We start from the raw sequence: 25,658 nt of genomic DNA, 5'->3' as shown, positions 1-25,658 counted from the left end.
CTCAACCCCAGCACTGAGCAGGGGGGACACCTACGGTAGGGAGGTCCGAGGAGCCGACGGTGCTCCCCAGCCCCCGAGCAGGGGCCCCAGGCATGTCCCGGCGGGGGGGCTGGGGTCGAGGCAACCCTCGGGGGGATATTGTGGCTTCGATCTCCTCATCGAACTGCTCACCTGTCCGGGCCGGACCGGGCCAGGCAGCGGCAGACTTTGCCTCCAGCCTCTATAAAAGGTAACGGCGACGTGAGTCAGAGCCGCCTCCTCTTCCCCGCCCGCTCTCACGTACGCGCGGCCGGGCGGGCAGGCACGGAGCCGCCGGCCGTCCCGCACCCGCGCACTTGCTGGAGATGAGCCGCGCCGTGCTGCGGGTCTCCCTCCTGCTCCTGGCCGCTTTGGGTCGCGCCGGCGCCGGCAGCGAGCACGACCAGGAGCACGGCGGAGAGGACCCTCCTCCCTCCGGGGAGAAAGGTGAGTAAAGGGGGGTGGGGTGGGGGGGGGGTTTCCCCTGGGCGTCCCGCTGCATGGGGCAGCCCGCTGCTGGGTTTGGGGTGTCCTATGCGCGGGCACTCTGATGTGCTGGACATCCCTAGTCCTGGGTTTGGGAACCCCGGTGCCTGGGCACCCTGCTGCCTGGACCACCCCAATACTGAATGTGGGGTCCCTGAGGCGTGGGGTCCCTGATGGATAGGGTGCCCCGTTGCACAGCGTTCCCCCCCTTTCTGGGTCCTTGATGCATGAGGCACCCCGGTTCGGTTTGGGATGCCTAATGTTGTGGGTTTTTTTTGGGGGGTGGGTGTTTGTCCCGAATGCTGGGGAGCTGTCCCCTTGCGTGGTGTGGGGATGCTGCCCTATCTCCTGCTGCACCATTGTTAGGGGCCCTGATGTGCCCCAGCAGAGGGTGCCCCCCCAGCATCGAGCAGCTGCGGAAACTTCTCCCCCCCAGCACGTCCCTGCCTTTGTCCCTTCTCCCGCCAACTCCTGAGCAGCCCGACCCCAGCTCGGGCGCTGGGGGTCGGCGCCTCGCGTGCAGCCCTGTTCCTCCCTGAAGTCCCTTTTGCATTAGAGCGGGGGTCTCTCGGCAGCTGCTGGTATAAGGGCAGCCCAGGGCTGTGCAGCAGGCAGTGCCTTGCTGGGACCGCCTGGAGGGTCCAGCCCCAGATCCTGGTGTGGCAGGACGGTGGCTGGTTCCCTTTGTCCTGCAGCATGCATGGCCTCTCCCCAGTGGTGTCCGGTGTCTAACCCTCCATCCACCTTGTCCCCCTTCAGCCCAGCAGGGATGGGGTCTGTCCCTGCTGCGCAGTTGGTGGGGGTCTGCTCCGTGGCTGACGGTGGGCAACGGGGAACGTGCCTGAACTCACGGCTGGGTGGCGGTGTGTGCCCCCCCACCCTGAGAGCCATCTGGCTGGCAGCGCGGGGGCTCTCAGGTTTCAGGGTCACTGTTTTGGGGCGAAAAGTCCTGAGTCTTTGGCCTTGGTCCTCTTCCTGAGTGTGGACTGTGGCACTGCCGGCGCTCAGGAGGGGTTTTGGGGCAGTGCCATGCATTTGCTTGCGTGGGGCTGAGCTCTACCCTGGGACGTCCCTGGCTACGCTCCTCATCCCGGCTTTGCCTGTGAGTTTGTTTCCCGGGCTCAGTTCTTGGTTTTGCCTCTGGTGAGGAGTTGCCTTGACCTGTGCAGGACAGCTGCCCTGGGGTATGGACCTGCAATTGTGTGGTGCCAAGAGCTGCTTTTATTGTTGCCATGAATCACATTTCTCACCAGAGCCACTCTTGCTGTGCTGAACACTGGATAGAGATAGGGGTGCAGATGGTCCTTGTCACAGAGATGAAGTAACCCAGGCCACAGGGTGGGAGGGTATCAGACATTCAGCGTGTTAGTGGGGTGTGCTGGCAGCAAGCAGCTGGGCACTGTGTGGGGTTTGGCATGGGTGGGTGAGAAGGCTGGGACAGAGATGGGAAAAGGAGGTGAGCAGTGGAAGGTGGCAGGGAGGGTGGCAGGGAACAGGCAGCCTGGCCCATGCTGTACTGGTGTTGGAGGCTGAAGATCTGGCTGGAGTCCTGTGAGTGCAGGTCTCAGCTAGGACCTGCCAAGGCTCCTGCCAGGTGCTGGAAGCTGCGTGTCTCAGCACCACTCTCCCTCTGCCTCAAAGATTGTGCATGACGTAGGGCTGGTGGCTTTCCAGCCCTGGGCACTCTGAAAACTGGCAGGTTCTCACTGAGGCTTTCCCATAGGGCTTCTCCCTGAGGAACCTCTGGCTTCCCTGGAGACCCAAGTCCTGTGTTACTTGTGTCTTTGCAAACACTAACTCCCTTTCCCACTCCATCATGTTTCCTCTCTCCCTCCTTTTTGGATCTGTCCTGGTCTCTGTGTCCTCTTATTGCATATTTCTCAATGCCCATTTCTCATGTTTAATACCCTTTATTCATCTTCTTCCCCAGCTCTAAGCATTTAACTGTCCCTGGGATTTCCCCATTTTTATCCCTTCTGGCATGGCCCTTTCTCTGCAGTGCTCTGCTGTTGTTTCCTTTTTCCCCTGGCACTTGCTGGGGCAGTTGGTTTCAAGGGTGCAGGAGTGTGCCCTGTAGTGAAGCCTGCCCTGTGCTTTCCCCCACCCAAACCCTTGACCCTCAGGGGGTGAGCCAGCCCAGTCTTGGGGCCCCACAGCCCAAGCAGCCCTTCCCCAGCCACACAAAGAACAATCCCTGTGGAGACCTGTGCTGCCTGTGGCAGATTACAGGCTGATCTCAAAGGCTTGCAGTGGGTCAGAGTTTATAAACACAAAGGGGCTTTGATGCAGCTGGGCTTGGGAGGAATCAGTGCCCCCCGTGGGCAGTGCGTGGGGTGGTGTCCTGGGCTGAAGGGACATGGGTGGTGCACAGGGTGTGTGTCTGGATGGAGAAACCAGGGCTGTGGTGGTGCAGGTAGGGCTGGGACAGTGCAGCCCTCCCACAGAGAGGCTCTTTACAGGGCTTGGCAGAAGGATGCTTGGGTTGTGCACCCTGCTACCCAGACCCTGTGCCTGTGCAGTGCTTGCCACAAACTGGCCTCGGGAGCTGGCTTTGGGCAGCTCACGGTGGTACAGCCTGAGTTCAGTAATCAGGTTATTGCTTTCCAGGGACAGAGTGATTGGATGCATTTTCAAAGCGGGAACCTGGCTGCTGTGGCTGGTCCCTGCATTGGGACTTGCATTCTGTGCATCTCTCTGTGTCCTGAGACCTCCTGCCTCACTAGGCATTAGGAATAACACTCCACTTTCCTCCTCTCTGGGTCATGAGCTCCGCTTGTCCACCCATAGCCTGGGATTTATCTGCAGACAAGGGCTTCTTCCTCAGGGACACAGCAAGTTGGTCCTGCCCCAACATCCCCTGTGAACCAGCCTCATCCAACAGGGCTCTGGACCAATTCTGGCTCGGTTCTGGCTCAGGGCTGGGTCCCAGTGGGAAAGGAGGCTCTAGCAAGATTCCAGTGCTCTCTGTGGCTGAACACAGGGCATTGTGTGCCAAGCCAACAAGAGAGCAAGGATGTCCAAGCATCCACGCTGTGAACAGCACATGTGTTTCTGTGTTGTCAGGTGCCCTGCAGCAGCTTCAAGCTGTGTACCCCCTAAAATGTGAAAAGCTGAGGAGTGAGGGGGCAGATGTGTTGGGCAGACCCTCTGGTCTCCCGTCTTACTGCCTGGATCTGCTGAGGGCTGCCTCTTGCCCTGTGCATGTGATCCTGAGTCCCTTGGTTGTGTGACCTCTCCCTGTTGTCCCTGTGGTGAGGTCTCCTGGGAGCAGCCTGCTGCACTGGTGCCTCTCCTACATGGGACTAGCAGCAGCTCACAGTTGTGCTGGCTCCTCACCCTGCTGAAAGCTGCTCCTACCCTTTCCTCCCGGGCTGCAGGACATGCTGAGCAGCACGCTGGTAATGGCAGCGCCTGCCTGAACTCGGCAGGAAAGTGTTGTTGGATGGTGTTGGATGTCAAGGAGGGAAGGGAGCTGGCGCTTACGGCAGCCCCAGTATCCCAGAATGGGAGGGCCTAGAGGGAATGAGCAACAGGGGAAGAAAGCGGGAAGGAGGGAGGGAGGGAGTGAAAAGGGGAAACTCCTCTGCTGGGGGGAGGGGGTGGTGGTTGGTGCTCAGCTGGACTGGAGGGGCTCTGAGTGGCTGAGCATAGAGGCTTCCTTGTCTGCAAGGGTATGCAGCTCCTGTCAGTATCCTACTGTATTTTCTAGCTGGGACCCCTGCAAGGAGTCCTCATCTTGTATCTTATCTCCCAGGGCCCTCATTGCAGCAGCAGGGTTGTTTCCCCCACATTTTTGGAAGAGCTTTGCTGGGGGTGTGGGTGCTCAGAGGTAGGGCAGGGCATGCAAGGAGCTGCAGCACCCACTGCCGAGGTGCAGCCACGTCTGTTGTGAGTGGCAGCAGTTCAGCAGAAAGGAGACCTGGCACCACGCAGCTTACCTAAGGGAGAAGATGAGCTCCGGTGGGGAGTGTGGGAGGCAGGCTGAAATTACACACATCAGCATTTGGGAAGGGCAGTGGGTTAATGCTCATGGCAAAGGGCGGTGAGATTGCGAATGCCCTCATGTGGAAGGTACTGAAGTGTTGCAGGGTTCCTCTGAGGCCAGGGCAGATGCTGAGAGCCCAACCCAGCACCCAGGCTGGGCTCACCTCGATTCTCTCTTGCAGTGCTTGGTGCCTGTGCCAAGGTGGCCCAACCCTGCACAGCTCTGCTTGAGAGATGCCTCCATCCCTGAGTGGGTGGCCTGGTTGTGCCAAAGCTGCACCCAGAATCCATGAGATGGGAAAACACTTGGGTGGCTTCGGTGTGTGGATAAGTGCTTGTGAGTCCTTCTGGCTCTGATGCCAAGAGACCCTCAGGGAAGTCTGTGGTGTTGGGATGGATTGGACTGACTCCTGGGTGCGGGTGCAGCTGCAGCCTTCGGGATGTTAAAAGCTGCTAATCTGAGCTGGTGGGAGGCTGTGAGGAAGGTCTGGAGCCCCTTTGGCTGTGGGAACACATGGGTGTGGGGAGATGTGGGAGACTGGGGTGGCATGGCAGATGCCAGCATGGTGCTGTTGCTCAATCTATGATGTGATGTTTGAAGCTGCTTTCTGTCAAGGCAGAGTCCTCTGAGATGAGCAGAAAGTGGGGTGCTGGGGGCGGGCTGTGCCAGTTGAGGCATGTGCAGTGAGCCAAGGAACTGCGTGCTGGCCCAGGGCTGCTGTGCCTCACCTGTGCCAGGACTGTCCCCAGGCCATGCAGATAGGTGGGGCAGGAGAGTGGGAAAACGGTGGGGGAAGACACGGGGTGGGTGCCTCCAGAGGAGGGTCAATGTACTCTGGGTTTTGGTGAATTGTAAGCGTCCGGGGATCACATACCACATACCCTTTGTGTGATTCAAGTCCAGCAGGATGAACCCCAGCTGGGTGCGTTCCAGGGCAGTGTCATGGAAGCGGGCAGGGAGGGGGCACTGCAGCCTGTCCCGGGATACATGTTCCTGCCTGACACTAGCAGCTCTGGCTTCCCCAGCCCTCTGTATCCTGCCCCTTCTATGCCTTTGGGAGTACCTCGTGCCTGAGCAAGTGACTCTGGAGCGTTGCTCCTGATCTTCAGGAGAACTGCAGAGATGAGTCACTGGCCATGCTGGAGGGCTGTTCCCATCTCTGCAACTCCCGGTGCCCCTGAGCACCCTCCAGCCCTTCCCAGCCCAATTTTGCTGGGCTCTAGGGCAGCAGCTGCACCAAAGGCCCTCAGCAGCACCCTTGCCTGGATCCTTGCTGAGATGAGGGCAGAATCCCACTGAGCTTGGGGCCTTGCATAGGACATCTGGGCCTGGGAAAGCGTGTCTGTTCCTTTCTCACCCCTGAGCTGGAGTCTTTTCCTATTAATAGCAAGTGGCTGTCAACCTCTGTTGTCAGCAGCAGGGATGGGGACCGGAGCAGCACTGGCTGAGCTCCTCCTGCATCCCAGCCGGGCTGACAGACATTTGGCCCCCATCAAGGGACAGAGATGGTATTGGGGCTGGACTGCACATGCTCAATGTCCTCGCATGCTGGGGAGATGATGGAAGTGGTTGAAGATGCTGCCCCTTGTTGCATGCACCCCTTCACCCCAAGCCTGTCCCAACCTGGCACCTTCATGGGCTGGAATGTGCCAAGACCCTGTCTGCAATGGCAAGCATGCTGGTAAGGTACAAGTCAGAGGAGAAGCCCATGAATTACCAGTTGTGCCAGTCAGGACAGGGGCATAATCCTTATGGGCCACATTTCTCTACTTGGAGCAAGTCCAAGCCTCACATTCCTTTGCCTGGAGCTGATTGCATGCAGAAGGGCTGGTGATAGCCAAGGTGTTTGGTTGGGGGTTCTGAGACACCTCTAAAGTCAGCTCCAGTGACATGCTAGGAGCCTGGGCTTTGCTAGAAGCTCTGGAGAAGAATGATGTTTCAAGGACTGCAGTTGTACCCTCAGGACCTGCCCCAGCAGGGCTTTGCTCCCTCTAGATCTGCACACCAGGGAGACCCCCAGCCATGGGAGGCTCAGGGCACACATCCTATCTTGCTGAGGCTGCTGTGTGCCCCACAGGTGATGCAGGACATGCAGATGTTCTGGCACGGGCTCCCCATCCTCTCTCCTGCTTTTCCTAAGGAAAGGGTTTGTGTGTGGTAAGACCCTTATGCAGCTCTGTGCAGGAGTCTGGGTGGTCAGGTGAGGGGGAGCAAGGGGCTCTGGGTTGAGAGCTGGGTGTTTGGCCTGGCATGTTTTCCTGTGGCAGTCTGCCCCCGTGGTAGGGGCACTTGCTGATGAGGAAGACAAGGCTTTGGTGCTCATTTGCTTTCCCTGCTGCGAGTCCCTGCGCTGCTTTTCCAAGCGGGAGAAGGGTGTCTGCATCGTGCAGTGCAGCTCACTGCCCAAACTCTTCAGGGTGTGGGACCTGCTCTTCCCCACACCCCCTCCAGTGCTTTGGCATGGCAGGAGTGACACCAGGACAGCTGCTTCCCAGCTGATCTTGCTTACAGAGCCTGAGCAGGGAAGCAGCAGACCTGCCTTGTTAAGTGCTTTGTCCGGGGACAGTGGGAGGTTTTGGCTGCTCTGGAGTAGCTGCAAGAGCGTGTGTACAGCTGCTCAATGACGGAAGCCAGTGTCTCTGATTTTTCCATTATAAGGATGATAAAGCATCAAGCCCTGGGGTTTTCCTTCTCGTCGACAACTGCAGGAGACCTGGCCCTGCTCAGAGAGGCAGTGCCCTCTGGGAGCATCCCCCCTTGCCAGGCCAGGGGCAGGAGTGGGAAAGGCAGGCTGGGGTATTGAAGATGGTGGGATCCCAGAGACCTGCTGCCAGGGCTGGGAGTGCTGCCTGGAAGAGGTGTGTTTGCTGCCAACCTTTCCCTTCCATTCATGTGGTTTCTTTCGTTTTTTTCAAGGTCCTGGCCACAGTCACTGGAGCTATGAAGGTAAATACCCTGCAGTTACTCCTGCTTTTTTCCTACCACCCAGCAGACCCTGGGCCCAAGCCAGCTGTGGTTAATGATTAGAGGGCTCCTGTGCGCACTCCCCAGCTCACCTTTCCCTTCTGCCTGACCTGGTTGCCTCAGCAGTGACCAAACCTGGGCATGGATGGGCTGGGTGTTGCTCTCATTTGAGCAGGAAGCATTGGCTCCACCAAAGGTTTCCCCAGCCCCTTGTGTGTGGGGGAGTCCCCTCGGAGCAGGGGACACCCCCTGCTCTGAAGGGACTCCCTGAACGGCAGGTCCCCTGATCTTTTGCCAAGTGGGGAAGGAAGCTACGCTCTCTAGGCTGGACTTACAGCCAGTGCTGGGACTTTGACCTGCCCAGGGATTAGCTTGTGTCCTCACCTCTGTCCCGTGTCACCCTTCCTCCCCATCTCGGCTGGCTCTGAGCTCCCATCGTGCATGAGGCAACTTCTCCACAGCACCACTCGTGATGGGCATCACTGCAGCACCAGTGCAAACACAGCCCTTCCCACCATGGTGGTGGGCCAGGCCATGGCTCCATCACTCCATCTGGGACCAGGGACTGGCTTCACCCTGCTAACCCCTGGCTCCATCTTTACTGGGGTCCTCCAAGGGGCTAGGTTGGAGGCAAGCCTGGGCTTGCACTGGCCAAAGACATGTTAGAAGCAGCTCCCTGCAGAACAAGAGCAGGCTTTTGGGGCATCAGCCATTCTTATTCCAGCTGTGGCACCAGGGAGAGGTGGAAGTTCAAGCAGTCACCCCAGCTGTGTGGGCTGGCCCTTTGCAGGGCTCTACTGGTGCAGTTAACAGCTGGGAATCCATCAGTCCTGTGGCTGTGGGCTTGTGTGATCCAAGTGGCAGTGTGGTACCTTCTTTGCAGAGCCAAGCAGGTGAAGTGGTGGCAGAGGCCAGGCTGTGCAAGGCAGCAAGCGTGTGATGAGCCACAGAGCAGCAGCTTCTCAGCTTGCCAAGTCCGCTTGTAAATGATCTTCTCGCTCTCTTCCCAAACACCCCAAAAATAGACTTCCCTGGCAGCTCACCATGCTCCGGGACCTTTCCTGGTACAGCTGTGTGCAGTCACATGGTGGCACAGAGCTGCTTCCTAGCTGACTTGATGGAAACTAACCTTACATGTATGGCTTATTCCATGGCCAGTTCCTTGTCCCCGTCACCATCAGTCACCAAACCTCCTTTCTGGCAGGCTCCTTGCCTGGCTGGTCTCACTGGTATTTTCTCCCTCCCCATACCAGAGCGGGAGCACTGGGGGGTGGATTACCCAGACTGTGCTGGCACTGTGCAGTCACCCATCAACATTGACATGGCCAAGACCATCTTCAGCCCCCATCTGAGGCCGATCCAGCTCTCGGGCTACAGCCTGCCTGCCAACGAGAAGCTCAAGCTGAAGAACAATGGGCACACAGGTGGGTGCAAAGGCACAGGCAGAGGCTGGACCACGGGCAGAACTTGCTCAGCCTCTCCTGGTAGGACTTGCCTTCTCTGACACCCTTCCCCATGGCTCTGGGAAGGAGATTCTCTTGCAGGCTGCAGTCATGTTGACTTCAAGGCCAAACGGGAAGCATCAGGCTGTTGAGCCTTTACAGACAGGTCCATGTGCTTTTCTGGTTGGAGGAGAGAAACTGGGAGATGGGCAACTCATCACTCTGCCTTTGGAAGCTGGCTCCAAGAATTTGTGAAAACCCGTGTGTTCTGTTAAAATGCAATCCTGATATTTCTGATGGAGGTTCTCAGCCACTGGTTGCTCTCCTGCATTTCACTTTCAAAGGACTAGTCCGTTTCTGATGTGATTTAGCCTTTAAGATACCTACCTCTCAGTCTTTTAGTACACAACACTGGCCAGCTTCTTTAAGTCTCTGCTTCAGGATGCTATCTCAATATTTTTTTACAGGTCTTTTGTGTCCCTTCTCCAAATTTAGAAGGTTTTTTGGAAAGTCTGGACACACAACTTATTCGCATTATTTTAGTATCAGTCTCACCATGCCACATAGAGGAAAAACACATCTCCATCCCACTCACCACTCCACAGCTGAGGATGTTGAGTCCTGGTTGCTACCAGCTTTTTCTGGGATCAAGCAGAGTGTTTTATGCATGCTGGTGCCTGCCAGTCCCAGAGCTAAGAAAAGGGGGCAGAGAAAGAGGCTTAAGATCTCACTGACAGTGTGGTAAGACACCTCCTTGCCCTGGTAGCTAGCGAGATGGAGCTGACCTGTGTACAGCAAACTCAACAGGTTGGACTCGCTGTGCATGGTCGTATCAGCCGCATGGTGCATGCACAGAGCTTTATATTATGGCCTCCTGCCCTAGCATGCCTGCAGAGTTAAACTAGTTGAGCTCAGTAGTTGCTATTTTAGACACCCTGGCATCTAGAGTTGCTTGGTGTTTAGAAAAGCAGTCAGAGCATTTTCATTGGGGTGGGGGCAGGGGGGTAGTTTTTTGCATGCTTATAATACGCCTTTTTTTTATTCTGGCAACTACTGGTCTACTTAGGAAAAGCCATAAATAAATAAAAAGTTGCAAGTCCAGTAGAATATTTGCACAGTTAATCCTTTTTGTCATATAAAGTGTATACACTGTATAAGTTTTTTCAAGGGCTTGAAAATGACTCAGGTAGCTAGTAAAAGGAAAGCAATCATTTAGATATACAAAAGAAATGTAGAAGCAGATAAATTCCCAGGGAGGGAGCAGTCTCCCATTTCCTGTATTTGAGTTTTGTATCTCTGAAGCCCATTCCACTGGGGACGACAAATGACTCACCACAGCCCGGTGACGTGGTTGATCCCAAATCTGTGCCCTAGATTCCTGATGTGACTCAGGGACACTTCACCTATAAAGAAGGAGTAAGGAAAAGGTGCTTAGAAGGACAGGACAGCCTTTCTTAGAGTCCAGAGATGCTCCTGATACTTTTTGCCACGTGTCCAGGTAATACAGCTTTTACAATTGCTACAATGCTGCATGAGTGCAAGATAAGCTGGCTGAACCACACTGAAGTAAAAGGCAAAACCGAGTATGTATTTACCACATCCAAAGAGGCAAAATTTTAGCTCTAGATGTTTTCAAAAGATTTAATACTTCCATTCCACCACCTCCAGTGCTGTCAGACACTCACAGGCTGCTTTATTTGAAAGGTCCCAGCTCACCAAGCATTGCAGCCCTCTGCTCAACTGCCCTGCTCTCCTAAGTATTCACCGCTGTGCCAGTATCATTATCCATGAATTTTGTCCTTGGTCTCTTTATATTACTCTCACTTACTGAGTAAAATGTTGGATAACATTTGGCTTGGACCTGGCCCCTGGGAGTCTCTGCAGAGGGGCTTGTCACTTTTCATCATTTTCATAGCAGCTATTTTTGAAGCTGATGCAGAACACCCCAGTAAATACAACCTGGAGTCGAAAGTTGAACCCTGCCATATTGTCACAGTTCTGGGTATTGACTTACCCAGAGCCTCACGAAAGATGGAAAACAAGTTTGTTTGTTGTCACAAATTTCCACAAGCCCAGGGTGACTCTTTCCTTTGAGACGTCTGTTCTGCATACCTGTGGGATGGACTGGCCTTTGTGTTTTACTGACCAGCCTCTCCCTTCTGCCTCTGCAGTTGTCCTCAATCTGCCCGAATCCCTGGCCATCACAGGTGGCTATGCCCAGCAGTACCGGGCCACGCAGCTGCACCTGCACTGGGGCTCCCCATCAGGACCTGGCTCAGAACACACCATCAACGGGCACCGCTTTGCTGCCGAGGTGAGGAGCCCTGGTGGTGGTGGTGGTGGATGCAGCTTCTCCCCTCCCAGTGCTGGGATGCAGTCTTGCTCCTAATCCGTGGGCCTAGTTGTCACTGGATGAATGCAGTAACCCCCTGGCCAGGGTCCCTGTTCCCTGAGCATCTCTACAGACTTCAGTGTTGGAGGCTGAGACCAGCTTTGGTGCTGAGACAGCCCCACGCTGCAGCCTGGGGTGCAGAGACCACCCTCTGCCTGCAGGCAGGCTGGGGCTGGCCACCTGTGAGCGGTGCAGCCTTGTCCTGGGTTGATGGAGTGGGAGCTGCAGCTGTCCCTGGGCTGGGGGAGCCTGCTCTGGGAGTTGGAGGGGCTGTTTACTCTGTACACTCTGCCTTCCTGCTCTGCCAGCTCCTATCTGGTTTTATCCCTCCTTCTCTAGCTGCTGACCACACACCGAGCCTGGCTCTGCAGTACAAGCCCCTGGTTTGCTGCTCCTGACCAGGGAGGTTCCTGTAGGCAGACCTTCACACTTGCTGCTTTGCACATTTTCTGGGTCCCACCAGCATATTCCCCTCCAAGAAGGGGTGCTCATCAAGGGTGCTTGTCTCCAAGCCTGTGCTCTGACAGGCTGGAGCCCTGTGGGAGTGAACACCTCCCAGGTGTGCCCATCCCACACTCGGGATTACATGTGTCCCTTTCCAGATCCACGTGGTTCACTACAACACCAAGTATGACAGCTTTAAGGAAGCAATGGTCCACCCAGATGGCCTGGCTGTACTTGGAGCCTTCCTGGAGGTGAGTCCTGTAGATCTGCCCTGGATGAGGTAGTAGCAGGGGAGAGTGTAGGATTGGGGTAGGCAGAGTCAGGCACAGTTTTGGCAGCTGGGAAAGATGCAAATGCTCCTGGGAAGGAGAGAGAGGGCAGAGCAGCCCTGGTGGGAGGAAGGGGTCAGCAGGATATCATTCCTCTCACAGGGAGTGATACCTCTGCCATCAACTGGCCCCTTGTACTGGTCATGACTGTGGGGGTCTCTGTGTCGCAGGTTGGGCCACGGGAGAACCCATACTACCAGGAAATAATTAAGCATCTGTATGAAATCCAAGGAGAAGGTAAGGCCCCATCCCACCTTGTACTTGTCTCAGGGCCTGCAGCCCTGCAGAGAAACCCACAGCATGGCAGGGAGAGACTGCAGCAGGTGTTTGCAGTATGCATGTGAGAAGGGGAGCACTGCACACCTTGTACAGAAACAGCTCCCCAAGGTGCCCTCTGCTCACACATGCTTTCCCTGCCTCCAGGGCAAACCCGCTGCTCTTTCACAGAATCACAGGCTGGTTTGTGTTGGAAGGGACCTTAAAGATCATCTAGTTCCAACCCCCCTGCATGTGCAGGGACACCTCCCACTAGACCAGGTTGCTCCAAGCCCCATCCATCCTGACCTGGAACACTTGCAGGGATGGGGCAGCCACAGCTTCTCCGGGCAACCTATTTCAGTGTCTCACCACCCTCACAGGGAAGAATGTCTTCCTAATATCTAATCTATATCTCCCTTCTTCCAGTTTAAAGCCATTACCTCTCATCCTATCAGTCCATGTAAGAAGTCCCTCCCCAGCTTTCCTGTAGCCCCTTCAAGGACTGACAAGTGCTCTAAGATCTCCCCAAAGCTTTCTCTTCTCCAGGCTGAGCAACCCTAACTCTGTCAGCCTATCAGCCTTTTTCCATTGCACCGGTGGCAGCAGTGTGGGCTCTGGCACATGCAGTGCCAGGCTGTCCATGATCTCCATGCTGGTCCTGCCTGCTGTCCTCCAAGGGGTTGCCCTTGTTTCACTCCCATGGTGTTTCTTCTCCCAGGCGAGGAAGTTTTGGTGCCCGGATTCAACATCGCAGGTCTGCTACCTGCCAACCTGAAACTCTACTTCCACTACAATGGCTCTCTGACCACCCCTCCCTGCTACCAGACAGTGAAGTGGACACTCTTCAACCAGACCATGTTGCTCTCTCATGACCAGGTCTGTCAGGGTAATGAGCTCCACGCTGGGACTTGCCCAGCCTCTCCCTGCATGTGTGCACTCTCTGTGCCGGTTCCCTGGGGCTCACCTGGCTCCCGAAGGTGGGATGCACCTTGTTCTGCTCACACTGTTCTCCTTCCAGATGTCAGTGCTGGCAATGAGCCTGAGAAACGATGACAACAAACCTCTGCAGAACAATTACCGGCCGGTGCAGGGCCTGCACGGGCGACGGGTGCTGGCGAGCTTCCAGACCTCCCTCTTGCTGGAGAAAGAGATGCCTCCTGGTAAGGAAGCATGAGCCTGCTCAGCCTGCACCCAGCTGCAGGGATGCAGGGATGGGGTGAGGAGCAGGAGTCAAGGCTTCGTGTCTCTTGCCGAAATGTGACATTTGCATAGGTTAGCCCTGGCCAGCAGGTGACTTATGGCAAGACTTAATGATCTTGAGGTCCTGCTCTCCCCTATTTTTGCACTTCTCTCACCCTGCCTGGGGAGGATCAGTTTCTAGGAACTATTTTACTCTTGGTCTTGCGGAATTAACAGTCAAGACCAAACAGCCAGGGCCTAGCATCCCAACTAGCTTCTTCATCCTGAAAAGAAAAACTGAGTAGGAGCTGCAGAGGTACAGGCTTGCAGCAAGCACCCCACTGCCAAACCCTGTGGGAAGGGCAGTGCAGGGAACCCCTCCTGAAGCCTGTGCTCTGCCAGTGGGGCCATGCAGCCATCCTGGCTGGGTACATCATCTCCAGCCTAAGATAAACCTTTTTAGCCCATCCTCAGTTCGTCCTCAAAGGCCTTTCTTGCATTGGTTGTTTCCAGCAATGAGTAGAAATTCCTGTTACTCCTCAGGTGTGACTATCACTCTACATCGCTGAGTTCTTGCCTGTTGCTGCTCTCTGAGGTTACTGGGGTTTTTCTGTCCAACGTCTTGTTCTTTTTCTGTTTTGATGGCATTTCCTACACCTGAGGTCAAGGAGACTAGTAGAAACAGCACAGAGCCTTGGTCCCAGGCCCTTGGGCAATGCCTTGATAACCACACACCAGGTGCAAGGCACTTCTCTTCACTGTCCCACCTGCAGCCAGCTCACTAATGGCTGCAGGCTTTTAATCACCATGGTCTTCAGCCTGGCTAGAAGTTTCCCATGTGGCACCACATCAAATGCTTCATTGAAGTTGGGAGAGATAAAATCTGGCGCATTTTCTTTGTCTATAATATCGCTTATCAAAGAAGGGTATCGGGTTAGGCTGGCATGCTCTATCTTTGGTAAACCCGTGAGATACTTTATCGTATTTTCCATTTACCTCCAAGCCTTTCTTTGACAACTTTCTTGCAGAAGCTGTTCCAAAGCCTTCCAAGGCTGGGGTGAGGGGGGAGTTGCTCAGCTCACCTTTTTTATTTTATCCTTTCCTTATTTGCTATTTCTATCCAACAACTCCCACTCCAACAAAGCCACAAAGCCCTTGTTCCTGGACTGCTAGGACACTGTCCTAGTACTCCCAGATCAGGTTACTGGTCCCCTGCCTTACATGTGTGGGGCTGTTGGAGTTAACTCCCCCACTTCAGTGCTCATAATTCCTTGCATTAGCCCCAGGGCTGCTGAGCACCGAGCTGGAGTGCTATAGGGTCATGTCTGGCTTTACTTGCAGCCACGCCTCCTGCACCCACCCTTGTTGATCTTTCCCCAGTCACCCCCAGTTTAGGAGAGCTGTTCCTGCTGCTGGCCCAAAGGCGGTGGCTTTCCAGCAGTGGCTGCCTGACTGGATACAGCCTACAGATAGTGCCACTCTGTGCGCGATACCTGAGCTGGGTACAAGACGATAATGCAGCTGTTTAAAAGCCATCCTGTCACACCGGTTAAATATTTGCCCAGCACAGCTCCCGCCCAGCATGTAGGGCCACTAAGCCATCCCCTGCTGAGTGCCCTTCCTGCTCCGGGGGAGCTGTCCCCATAGTCACTGCCTGATGGGCTCACCCCATGCCACTCTCCAGGGTCTCCTGCAAGGTTTGGTGCAGTCATGGGGTGCTGCAGTGCTGGGCACTCTGCTTGCCTGCTTCCCAGGTGGTGGCAGCAGCAAAGAGGAGGTTCTGGTTGGGCTCAGCAAGGCTTTTTTGTGGGCTGCAGTTCAGTGATCCTTTTATTGCCCCTTCCCTCAGTGCTTCTGGCAGGGCGTCAGGGCTAGGCTTCCTGCAGCAAGATGCTGTGAGCTGCTGAGGATCCGGCAGGCAACTCTCCTGTGCCTGCTCATGGGTGACAGGGAGTCTTGCAGGCAGCCCAGCCTGAAGCCCTGCAGGCTTGACACTTCCCTCCCCAAACACCTCGGGCAACCTCTTGACTATGCTGTCTCTCTTCCAGGTGCTGATGGCTCAGCAGCAACAGGTAGGTGAGGGGCTGACCTGAAGGAGGGGAAGGTGGCCAGGGAAGGTGGCTGGGGGCATGAATCTGCCTGGGAAAGAGGGGTGCTGGCAGCCATGTGCTGAGCTGGGGGTCAAGCAGCACAGTGGGTTTACAGGGCTGCCCTAGTATCTATGCAGCTGGTTCTCATCCTCTCATCTGTCTCTTTTGCAGGACACGCCAGCTCTTCATTTCATGCAGGTAAGCATGCTGAGCCAAGGCTGTCCCCTCTGCCCCAGCCTTGCCCCCTATCCCTTGGCTAGTAGCCACAGGGACCCATCCCCCGTGTAACATGCCAGTGCTTGGCTTGCAGGAGATGTGCTGGCTGTGCTCTTCGGGGTGCTCTTTGCCATCACAGCACTGGCCTTCCTGCTGTACATCTACAAGCACCGCAGCCAGAACGCACGGTGAGCGATGGGCAGCTGCAGGAGGAGGGGGTAGCACGGGTTCAGGGCATGAGGAGGGGGGTTATGGATGGTCTCTGGGGCAGCAAGATGGGTTAGTAGGGCCTCCCTACATGCTCTAATATTCCTCTGCTTCCTCACCCACCAGGCTGGACTCGCCGACCAAATCCAAGGTCATCTACACGGCAGCCACCACCGAGAACACTGCATGAGCCCCGTGTCCCTTCAGGGGTCCCAGCTCCTCTGGTTCTGCCTGCCCCCCCACCTCCCCTCACTCCCACCCTGGGCCTAGGGAGGGCCAGCACTCCAGCATCCTTCAGCTGCATGGGCTGCTCACACAGACTATTGGGGATATTTTTGTTATAAAAAAATAAAAAACATTTTACAAAAAAATATTAAAAAATGTAAAATCCTCCCATGGTGCCAGCCCTCTCTGCTGTCCTTGTGTGGAGATGTGGGGCATGAAAAAGGGCACTGCTGGAGCTGGACCCACAGCAGACAGGGATGTGCAGGGACCCCTTCCTGACCAGCAGAGACAGCATCAGCCTCCGTGGCCCGGGCAGAGCTCCAGAGCAAGCAGCACAGGTCTCCTTGCACAGCCCAGCCCTGCCCTCCATCGCTCTGGGACTTCTTCCTCCTCTTATTTGTTCTAAGTGTTGGAAAAACATAGCAGCAGCTTGGTAGGGCTGGAGAGAGGCAGAGTTGAAGGTGGCAGAGCCACCGATTCCTTGCTGGACAGCCACCACCCAGCTCCACTCTGGCTCTACCATAGCTGGGTCAGTCCCAAATCCACTGCTGCCTCCCACCTTTGCTGGTGGCTCCAGCGCAGCTGAAGTCAAACCCCAGGGAGCTCTGTGGCCACACCAAAACCAGAAGGGGCCAGGTCTGGAAGAGGGGAGGAACCTGCAGGTCTCTAGCTCTCAGCAGGCCCCACCCCAAAGCAGTCACACGAGAGGTCACCCCTGTTTGCATGCCCACAGCAGGAGCAGAACCTGAAAACCTCCAGGCAACTGGGGTCTGCAACTGCCAGGCTATCCTCCCCCCAGTCACACCAGTACAAACCACTGCCACCACTGCTACAGGCTGCCTGCACCCTCCCCATGAGAACAGCTCCGCTTGACTGTGGTACTTCTTTTTATTGGTATAAAAGCCCACTGTGGGTAAAACTGCCTTCTCAGCCCTGAGCCCAATGGCAGTTTCTCCCTCCCCACCCTGTAGCACAGCATTAGGGCTGGTGCCCGCCTAAAAATCCCCCTCCCAAGTACAGGAGAGGGCAATGATCCCCTAGAATGGCTCTTTGAGCCCCAGCCCTAAGTTGTGCTGGCACCAGCTGCAGGGTTGCATATCCTCCTGAGCCCTCCACCACCCTCCATGTTCCCTGGGCCCTTTGGGTACTGTATTTTCCCATTCTCCCTCCCACCCTGGGTGCTGTCAGTCCCCTCGGCTCCCCAGCCCCCGTCCTCCCTGCACCAGGATGCCGGCTTACTGCAGCTACTGCAGTCCAATGCCGGGGCCGTGGCTCCTAGGGCAGAGAGGCGGGGCGAAGAGGCGGAGAAAGTAGCACCGCAGCGGTCAGCCCAGACCGAGAGGGCGGCAGCGCTTTGCAAAGCTGCTTCCTACACCCTTCGGCGAGGAGGCGATGTGGGGACACGCCCTACAGACCCCCTCCCCGGCACAGGGGACAGTACATCTTCTGCGGCAGGCGGGTGAAGCAATGGGCTTCTTTGGGCTCAGGCCTCTGGCAGTCCAAGGTAGCATCCTTCCCAGGCAGGCTAACTGGGGCTCCACTTGTGGCAGAGGCAGCAAAGTTGGGTCCCCCAAAACTTAGCTGTTCTCCAGGGGCTCCCAAAGGGGTGTCAGAGCGGGCAAGCCCCAACCACACCAGTTGGCTGGTTGCCACAGCCAGAGCCCAGTGCCTCTCCCACCGGGACTGGCCAGGATCCCCCAGTCCAGAAGAAAAGATATTGCAGAGAAGGTGACAGCTGCTCTTGCTATCAGGATGGAGGGGAGGGCAGGGGTGGCTGGGGACAGGAACATCCTGCAGGGCCTCAGGATCCTGGCTGGGGGCTGGCTCCGCTCTGTTGACCTGCAGGAACCAAGAGGAGAGGGACTTTAAGGAGACTTAAACCAGACTCCTTGACCCCATCCACTTACCCCAGAGAGGCAACAACCTGATCACCATCTCGAAATCCAGCTTATCCTCCAGTCAGGCAGCTGAGGGGATGATGCCCTTGTTTTAGCCCCAGGTACACCCTCTCCCCATCCCACCACTGGTCGCAGTACCCAGAAGAACCCACAGGGCTCCTCATCCCCTTTATGGAGCAGGACTTACAGAGCAGGAAGCGCCGCAGGTTTTGGGCAGATCCCCCTGAGAGCAGGTAAGCCCAGGCAGCAGCAGCGGCCATCAGCAGGTAGGAGGGCACCAGGCTGCCCACATACAGGGGGTTGCAAAATGTCTGGGGAGAGAGGCAGAAGAGCAGAAGGGTGAGCAGGTAGGAGAGGAGGGGGACAGGGTGGGTGGCAGCATCACTGCCTTGATGAGGAGAGTTGGACAGGGACACCAGCTCCAAGATTCAGTTTGTGAAGGGCCAGCTCCAAGTCCCCCAAACCCAACTGCTTCACTAGTGCCAAAAGCTGTTCCTGCCCCAAGACAGGGAGCAGAACACACGAAAGCTGTCACCTCTGAGGTCCTGGCACAGAGCTCTGCTCACAGCTACTCACCGAACCCGAAACTGCGAGGTGCATGACAACAACTGCCGTGATCTCCCACCAGCGCCGATGCTCACAGCCATGGAAGAAGAGGATCCCCCAAAACGTGTGCAGGAAAATCAGCACCATGGTCATAAAAGCTGCAGGGAGCAGCAGAGAGGTGTCACCAAGGAACCACCTGCCCTGATCTGGCCTGCAAGCTCAGGAAGGGATGGAGAGGAGATGGGACAAGGGAACAGAGGCATTACCGGGCTGGACTGGGAGGTGCTGGGGCAAACCTCAAGTGAGGGAGGGATGGGGGGAGAAGAGCAGAGAGTCACGGGGAACAGAAAGAAGGGTTTGGCTCAGAGATGTGACAGGGGACTGTAAGGGGCTCAGGAGGGTAGAGAGTGCTGCATGGAGGAGACAGCATGGAGGGGAGACTCCAGACCCCTTCCCTGGTCTGCTGCCTCTCTGGTGGGGCAGGGACATGAGCTAAGGGTGCTGACCCACCTGAGGTCAGGAAGTAGAGTTGTGAGTCCCCATGGATGCCCACGGTGCCAGGTCCTAACGCGTCTGCCAGGAGATTGATCATGGAGAAGGCGCCACTCATGAGCCCGAAGCCCACGCCAGCCACTGCAAGGACAAGGACACCATCAGGCCCTGAGCCTCCCAGGGCCACCCCAGGCATGTCCCAGCCAGCTCTGGCATGAGAAACCTCCCTTTCCCCCCGATCCCCAGCACTATGCTCAGCCCTGCCCGGGCTCATCCCTGGCCCCACAGTGAGGGTGCCCCACTCTGCACAGCACTCACCATATGCCATTTGCTGGATGGAAATGGGGGAGCAGCCGTCCTCACTGAGGGCCACCAGCCCCTCGATGGCCTTCCTGCGGGGTGAGAGCACAGTGGAGCTCAGCACAGCCTGGCCACTTCCACCGCACTGCAGCACCAGGATGGGGCAGACGGGACTGGAATCTCACTCTGCACCATCCCACCCTCCCTGGTGACCTCCCCATTGCCGAGACCCAGCATGGAAAGCACCTGCATGACAACCCTGAACCGCCAGACAAACCACGTGCGTGAAAACCACCGCGTGAAGCCACATCGAAAGATTTTCCAGAGGAATGCAAGTGCCAGCCAGCCCCGCGGAGGAGGCTGCGGTGAGCCGGACACGGTGCAAAGCAAGCAGCACCCCCGCACGGAAAAGCAGCCCCAGTGCAGGCGTGGGAGGTGCGTGCTGCGGGCGGGTACCTGCTCGTCGCGTGTATACTCTTAGAGGTTGAAAAAAAAAAAAGACCAAAACGGAAGGGGTGAGCCGGGAAGAGCTCAAAGGGCATAAAAAAAATTCTCTGGGGAGAGAAACTGAAAGAGATGGGTTTCATAATTCTCGTCAGCTAGAGGTGTGGCAGGTGAGGAGGACGCCAGATGGCTCCTCAGCTCGGGGAGGCCCGCAGCACTTGAAGCCGGAGATCCGTGGAGAAACCGAAAGTGAGCAGCTTGCTCCGGAGGCTGCTCGGTGGAGCTCTGCTACCCCCTGCCTGCAGCGGTGCGAGCCTGCCTGCCCCGGGGGACCCCCGGCCTTCCCCAGCCCCCTGCCAGCCAGGAAGGCTCCGGGAAGATGAGGAATGCCGACCGCAGCACCCTCTCCCCTTGTCTGCCCCCCCAACCCCGGTGCAGCGTCCATCTGTCTGTCCCAAAGCAGGACAGGGTGCAACGCGTGCCCGGGAGCAGCTGAGGCTGTGCTGAGGCTTTGCCTCAGGCTGGTCAGGGCACTGAACAATAATGGGGTGGTGGAAACGTGCCACCCCACAAAGCCCCAAAACCACCTTCAAGCTGTCCCTGCTTACATAAAGCCTCCCCTAAGGAAGGAATCCAGGAGGCCAGGGCAGACCCCTAATTCATCTGTCTCCCATGCATCAAAATAGGCATCTCCTGGTGCCTGGAGTCCCCCTGAGCTGCTGGTGCCAGTCACCAGGCCAGAGGGTCACAGAGAGTCACAGAGAGGGCATGACACCCACAGTTCGTCCCAAACTCAGGGAGACACCACCAGCCACCTCAGCCCTAGACCCCTCCAGACCTTAATACTGCGCCGGTCTGCCCCCCAGGACCTGCTCGGGGTCAGCACACTGACACAGGTACCACCTGCACGCTCCCAGCAAGGACCAAGGTGGCTTGGTGCCACGCGCGGCATCCCCCCCAGGCCCAGCCGAAACCTGGCGCCCGCCACAACCGGGAGGACCGTCCAGCAGCAGGCTGGGAGCCACGGAGACGCCCTTACCTGAGGAGCTTGTAGTAGAGGAAGCGGAAGGCCTCCTGCAGCAGCACGGAGAACATCACCCCAAATATCAAGAGCCCCTTCTGCAGCGGCTCATCGCGGGGGTCGCTGGCCTTGACGGCGATAAACCAGATGAGGGAGGAGAGCAGCAGGGACACCAGCCAGAAGAAGGCCCTGCGAGAGAGGGAGGGCCTGCTGGCACCACTGCTGCTCCCCTGGCGTGGGGCTGCCAGCTCTGCCCGGCCTTGCCTGCCCTGCTACCAGCACCAGCACCATTCTGGTACCAGCGCCAGGCAGGTGGTGCCTGTACTGGTACCGCTGCTGTTCCACTGGGAACCAGAACTGGCACCAGGGCCCCCGCTGTGCCCACACCGGCACGAGTCCCAGTGCCATACCCTCCCGGGCCATACTGGTACCAGTGCCCCCTGCACGTGTGCACCAGTACCACTAACAATTCCACCCCGTTCCTGACACCAGTGTCCCCATCACGCCCATGCCATGTGGTGACCGGAGTGGTACCAGTGCTGGTGCCTCTGTCACACCCTTGAGCCTACGAGCACCATTATTGGCCACAACCACCAGTACGAGAACTGGTGTCCCTAACATGCTTGTGGCTGTACCAGTAACAAACAGTACTGGTGCCCTGTTATGCAACAGGACCAGTATGAGTACTGGAACAAATGCACCTAACAGCACCAGTACAACTACTGGTACTGGTGACCCAGATGTGTCCATAACAGCACCAGTACTGGCACCTCCGCTCTGCTGCTTCCAGTACCAGTCACTTCCCTGCCACACCCATACTGGTACCAGTGCCCACACCTGTACCAGTGCCCCCATTATGCCCATACTGGTACCAAGCTGGTACCTGTACCCCTGCCACACCTATACTGGTACCAGCACCAGTACTGGTACCTGTACCCCCGTCACACCTATACTGGTACCAGCACCAGTACTGGTACCTGTACCCCTGCCACACCTATACTGGTACCAGCACCAGTACTGGTACCTGTACCCCTGTCACACCTATACTGGTACCAGCACCAGTACCGGTACCAGTGCCCCTGCCACACCCACACTGACACCCGTGCCCCCGCCACACCCATACTGGTACCAGTGCCCCTGCCACACCCCTACTGGTGCCACCACCAGCCCTGGCGCCGCCCCAGCACCGACACCAGCACCAGCGGCCCCTTCACGCCCGCTCCGGCGCCAGGGCGGCCCCCGCGCCCGCCGCGGGACTGACCCGGCGATGAGGATGATGATGCGGAGCGGGTCGCGGGCGATGGTGAAGAGGAAGAGGCCGAACGCCGGCCCGAAGGCGATGAAGGTGCACCCGAAGAAGACGGCGAGAGTCATGGCGGCGGGGCCCGCGGCACGGGACCGAGGGCAGGGCCCGGACGCTCGGGCCGGCCCGCACCGGCCCCGCCGCCCCTTCCCCTCCGCCCTCTTCCGGGGCGGCCTGGCGTCACGCGCCGCCGCCGGAAGTGACGTGGGGCCCGGCCGGGGGCGATGGCGGCGGGGCGGGGCCCGGGGTGCGGGGCCCGGGGGGACGCGGGGCGCAGCGGGGGCTGGGGGGCTCCCGGTGCGGCCCCCCCGGGGCCTGGCCAGCCAAGGTGCCGGGGTTAGGCGAGGTGCGCTGCCCGCCGCCAGCGGCCCCGCCTCGCTGCAGGAGGGTGCTGGTGCTGGAGCAAGAACTCGGAGCTTCCAAGCCCCCGTGCTGTCTAGCACTGCTCGCCGAAGTGGGGGGCTGGGTAAGGATTCCGAGAACAAGGCCCAGGAACAAGAAACAGGCTGTTCCTGAGCGGGCTGGGGGTTCTCCACCATGAGTGCTCCCACCAGCCAGTGGAGCACCCCGGCTGATCTACACCAAGAACATGCGTATTCAGTTCCGTGTCAGGGAGTCCCCAGAATTCTTTTACATCATCGTTTTATTTCCTGGAATTGGCTCTCTTTGTAATTATGCAGGCTCGAGGGTCTCCTGTGGGGGTCTTCGTTGATTCTAGCCCTTTGTCCTGTCTCTCCTCCTGGTCCTGTCTCCAGTCTCCTGATGGTCGATTGCCCAGGTGGGTCAGAATCCACATCAGTGTGTCTGCGGGCGCCACAGGTTCTTAGAAGGCTTGATGTTATCACAACCTGCAGGATGCTTGGCATAGCTGACTGATAGTTTCACAAAGCACATCTTTTTAAAAGTAACCCTTAGTATCGCAAATTCAGTATTTTAGTAAATTTTTATTAGGCTGTGTTTCTATTGAATTTTACTAACGAATATCCTGTGACTATCAGTGCTGCCTCCAGAGCCCCTGCAGCCCCCAGACATGGGGCAGGGGGCCCCGCTCTCCTCCTGCACTGCCCACTCCCAGCTCCTAGCTCAGGCAGCACAGCCCCAGTGGAGGTGCCATAACAAGTGCTGCAAATGGGGCACATGTTGCTGGGACAGCACCGAGTGTTTATTGTTGGAAATGCAGTGTTGTTTTTGCATCTTGGTGTTAGAAGTGTAGTGTTGGGGTTCCTAGTGTTAGGAATACAATAGTTTGTTTCTGCCATAATGAAAAGAATTGAATTAAAGTTCATGGCGACTGAAGAGGGAAGTGAGATATCTGGGCATTCCAAGGACACCTGAGGGGGTTTACAGTCCAAGAAACAGGGACTTAATTGGGCTCCATATGGGGGATCTGAACATGGAGCAGGATTTATGGCCCAAGATAAGACAGAACAAAGTCACTTCTATCTTGCTCCTCGGAACAGCACGGCACCAGAAGGTAGAGATCATTTTGGTGATTGGGAACGCAGCCAAGGGGGCAAGAAAGGTCAGAATTAAACCTTCAAAAAGTAAAAAGGAAACTCCTAGAATGGAATGTGTAAACAGGGGTGGGAAACTTATAGGGTAATTAGAAGCGTTGGATAGGCTGTAAAACCTGAACTACACAGCCAGTGGGGAAAGAGGGGAGGGAACTTCGAGTTGGGAATGGGGAATATAAACAGTTATTCACCTTACTATCAGGTGTCCCTACTTGTTTAGGCCACCCATTCTTGCAAGATTGTAAATAAGCTGTGCTTTGCTGAAGGACCTGTGTGGGCCTGTTCATTGGCACCACAAACGTTTCTCACAGTTCTGCCCATCCACACTTCCCTCCAGCTGCCTTGTCCTCTGCTGGGATTGACAAATCAGTAATACCCACATGGAGACTGGGAGCTTTGTGCTGCACTTGGCTTTGGGCAGCCTGACCTGTTGCAAAATCACCCAGAGCCCTGCAAAACCCACACAGCTTGGCAGCGTGGTTCTTCCCGACCTCACCCAAATGTCTCGGGCTATAAATGCAGGGAGAGACTGGTTGGGTGGCAGTGGTCTGTGTCCAGCTCAGTATGTCTCATCAAAGTGTCTCCGTGATGCTCTTTGTGTGGTCCTTCCCCTCCAGCATGTACCTTAAAGGTACTGAAGAATTTGGAGATGAGGCACCAGAGCAATGAGAAAACTGGAGAAGAGAGCAGAGGTGAGAGGCTGTCAGAGGTTAATGTGGTGGTTTATCCATAGGATGACAAGCCCACACCAGGACTAAAAGCTCTTCAGGGAGATCTTCAGTCTGCCAGGCCAAAACAAACATGAATTAAAGGTTAGAATTAAATGAGAGAGGTGCAGAGGGAGGGAGGAGGAGACTGGTGCTGTGGTCCCCAACATGGGCCTGAGCAAGGCTTGTGGGGAGATGTGCTTCCAGGTCGATCTCCCCTGCCAGCAGCTCCACAGTGCCCCGGCCTCCCAGAGCTTCCCCTGGCCTGCGTCTTTCTGCAGGGTGGGAGGATGGACAAAATGCAAAGCTTTGCTGAACCGTGAGGGGTAGGATCATGTCTCTGAGGCAGAGCATCACCTGGGAACAGCTGCCAGGATCTCGCTGCCAAAGCACAGAAAGTTCAGAAAGGAAAAAACAAACCAAAACAAACCCTTGCAGCAGGATGTAAATGGTTAAGTTAAACAGACTGGCCTGAACATGGAGGCAGCAAATGGGGAAAAACTCTGGGTGTGAAAGGGCTCTTTGTCCCATCAGGAAGGCGAAGGGCACCCAGAGGCTGGGCGCTGGGGACGCACCCTGATAGGAGTGCAGGGCAGGCTTGTTTGCAGCACTCCAGGAAAATAGGTGGTTTTACACCCTTGTTCGTTTTGCAGTTGGACAAGACTCTGCTTGGAAAGTGCTTTGATGGAATGGCTCAGCTGATGTGCTTTGGAAAAGCAAGGCAGACTCAAGGAGGAGCTCCACCCCTTGCACAGGGCCAGCTGGTGGGACAGGACAGCCATGCTGTTGTCCTTCCCTCCAGCATATCCAGGGCGGGCAGCTGCAGCTCATGGTGGGTCTCACACCCTGAGAGGACAACCAGAAAATGAGCACTCCATGCAAGGGGACCTCTTTGTCCCTGTAGGAGAAGGACTCAGAGGCACAAAACCAGAGGTGCTGGGCCGGGGGGAAGGCAGGAGGCCGGCAGCAGCTGGGCAGGAAAGAGATGCAATCTCACCACCCTCCTTTCCTGAGCTGAGAGACCCAGTGAATAAAGGAAAGCAGATAAGGAGAGCTGTCCCAGCCGGCTGCTCGCTGGGGCGATGGCTCAGTCCTGCAAGGGGTCAACATGAGTTATGTTTCCTGGCAGCATGAGGCTGCACTTTTGGAGGGATATCCGCTGGGTAGCGTGGGACAGCAGGGCTCGGCGCGCATCACC

General features: G+C 56.7%; 2 protein-coding genes across 3 annotated transcripts; one reads left to right on the top strand and one right to left on the bottom strand.

Annotated features, from left to right (window-relative positions):
- Window positions 1-289: 289 nt before the first annotated feature.
- Window positions 290-16,402, top strand: CA9 (carbonic anhydrase 9). 2 transcript variants are annotated; one of them, XM_051643392.1, is made up of 12 exons: window positions 290-465; window positions 7,406-7,435; window positions 8,707-8,877; window positions 11,067-11,209; window positions 11,890-11,982; window positions 12,231-12,297; window positions 13,037-13,194; window positions 13,337-13,478; window positions 15,546-15,569; window positions 15,759-15,785; window positions 15,898-15,991; window positions 16,137-16,402. In XM_051643392.1, the coding sequence occupies exons 1-12, from the start codon at window positions 345-347 to the stop codon at window positions 16,198-16,200; spliced, it is 1,134 nt and encodes a 377-aa protein (XP_051499352.1). In that variant the 5' UTR covers window positions 290-344; the 3' UTR covers window positions 16,201-16,402. The 2 variants fall into 2 exon arrangements, with proteins under 2 accessions (XP_051499352.1, XP_051499353.1); XM_051643393.1 differs by lacking the exon at window positions 290-465 and adding an exon at window positions 6,571-6,646.
- A 702-nt stretch (window positions 16,403-17,104) lies between these two features.
- Window positions 17,105-22,401, bottom strand: APH1A (aph-1 homolog A, gamma-secretase subunit). The gene is made up of 7 exons (XM_051643405.1): window positions 22,198-22,401; window positions 20,955-21,125; window positions 19,490-19,563; window positions 19,190-19,312; window positions 18,710-18,837; window positions 18,321-18,444; window positions 17,105-18,074 (listed from the first exon to the last, which is right to left on the bottom strand). Exons 1-7 carry the CDS (start codon window positions 22,308-22,310, stop codon window positions 18,037-18,039), a joined length of 771 nt encoding a protein of 256 aa, XP_051499365.1. The 5' UTR covers window positions 22,311-22,401; the 3' UTR covers window positions 17,105-18,036.
- Window positions 22,402-25,658: the final 3,257 nt, after the last annotated feature.

Source organism: Apus apus, chromosome Z (genome assembly GCF_020740795.1).
Source record: "Apus apus isolate bApuApu2 chromosome Z, bApuApu2.pri.cur, whole genome shotgun sequence".
NCBI classification, from domain to species: Eukaryota; Metazoa; Chordata; class Aves; order Apodiformes; family Apodidae; genus Apus; species Apus apus.
This window is presented reverse-complemented; position numbering and strand designations above follow the sequence as displayed.

Excerpts from the sequence above, each read along its gene's own strand:
- CA9 (XM_051643392.1), top strand. The coding sequence starts at position 345 with ATGAGCCGCGCCGTGCTGCGGGTCTCCCTCCTGCTCCTGGCCGCTTTG. Across the intron at positions 12,298-13,036 it reads GTATGAAATCCAAGGAGAAG|GCGAGGAAGTTTTGGTGCCC; the intron begins GTAAGGCCCCAT and ends TTCTTCTCCCAG. Across the intron at positions 15,786-15,897 it reads CAGCTCTTCATTTCATGCAG|GAGATGTGCTGGCTGTGCTC; the intron begins GTAAGCATGCTG and ends CTTGGCTTGCAG.
- APH1A (XM_051643405.1), bottom strand. The coding sequence starts at position 22,310 with ATGACTCTCGCCGTCTTCTTCGGGTGCACCTTCATCGCCTTCGGGCCG. Across the intron at positions 21,126-22,197 it reads ATCATCATCCTCATCGCCGG|GGCCTTCTTCTGGCTGGTGT; the intron begins GTCAGTCCCGCG and ends CCTCTCTCGCAG. Across the intron at positions 18,838-19,189 it reads ACTCTACTTCCTGACCTCAG|CTTTTATGACCATGGTGCTG; the intron begins GTGGGTCAGCAC and ends TGCTCCCTGCAG.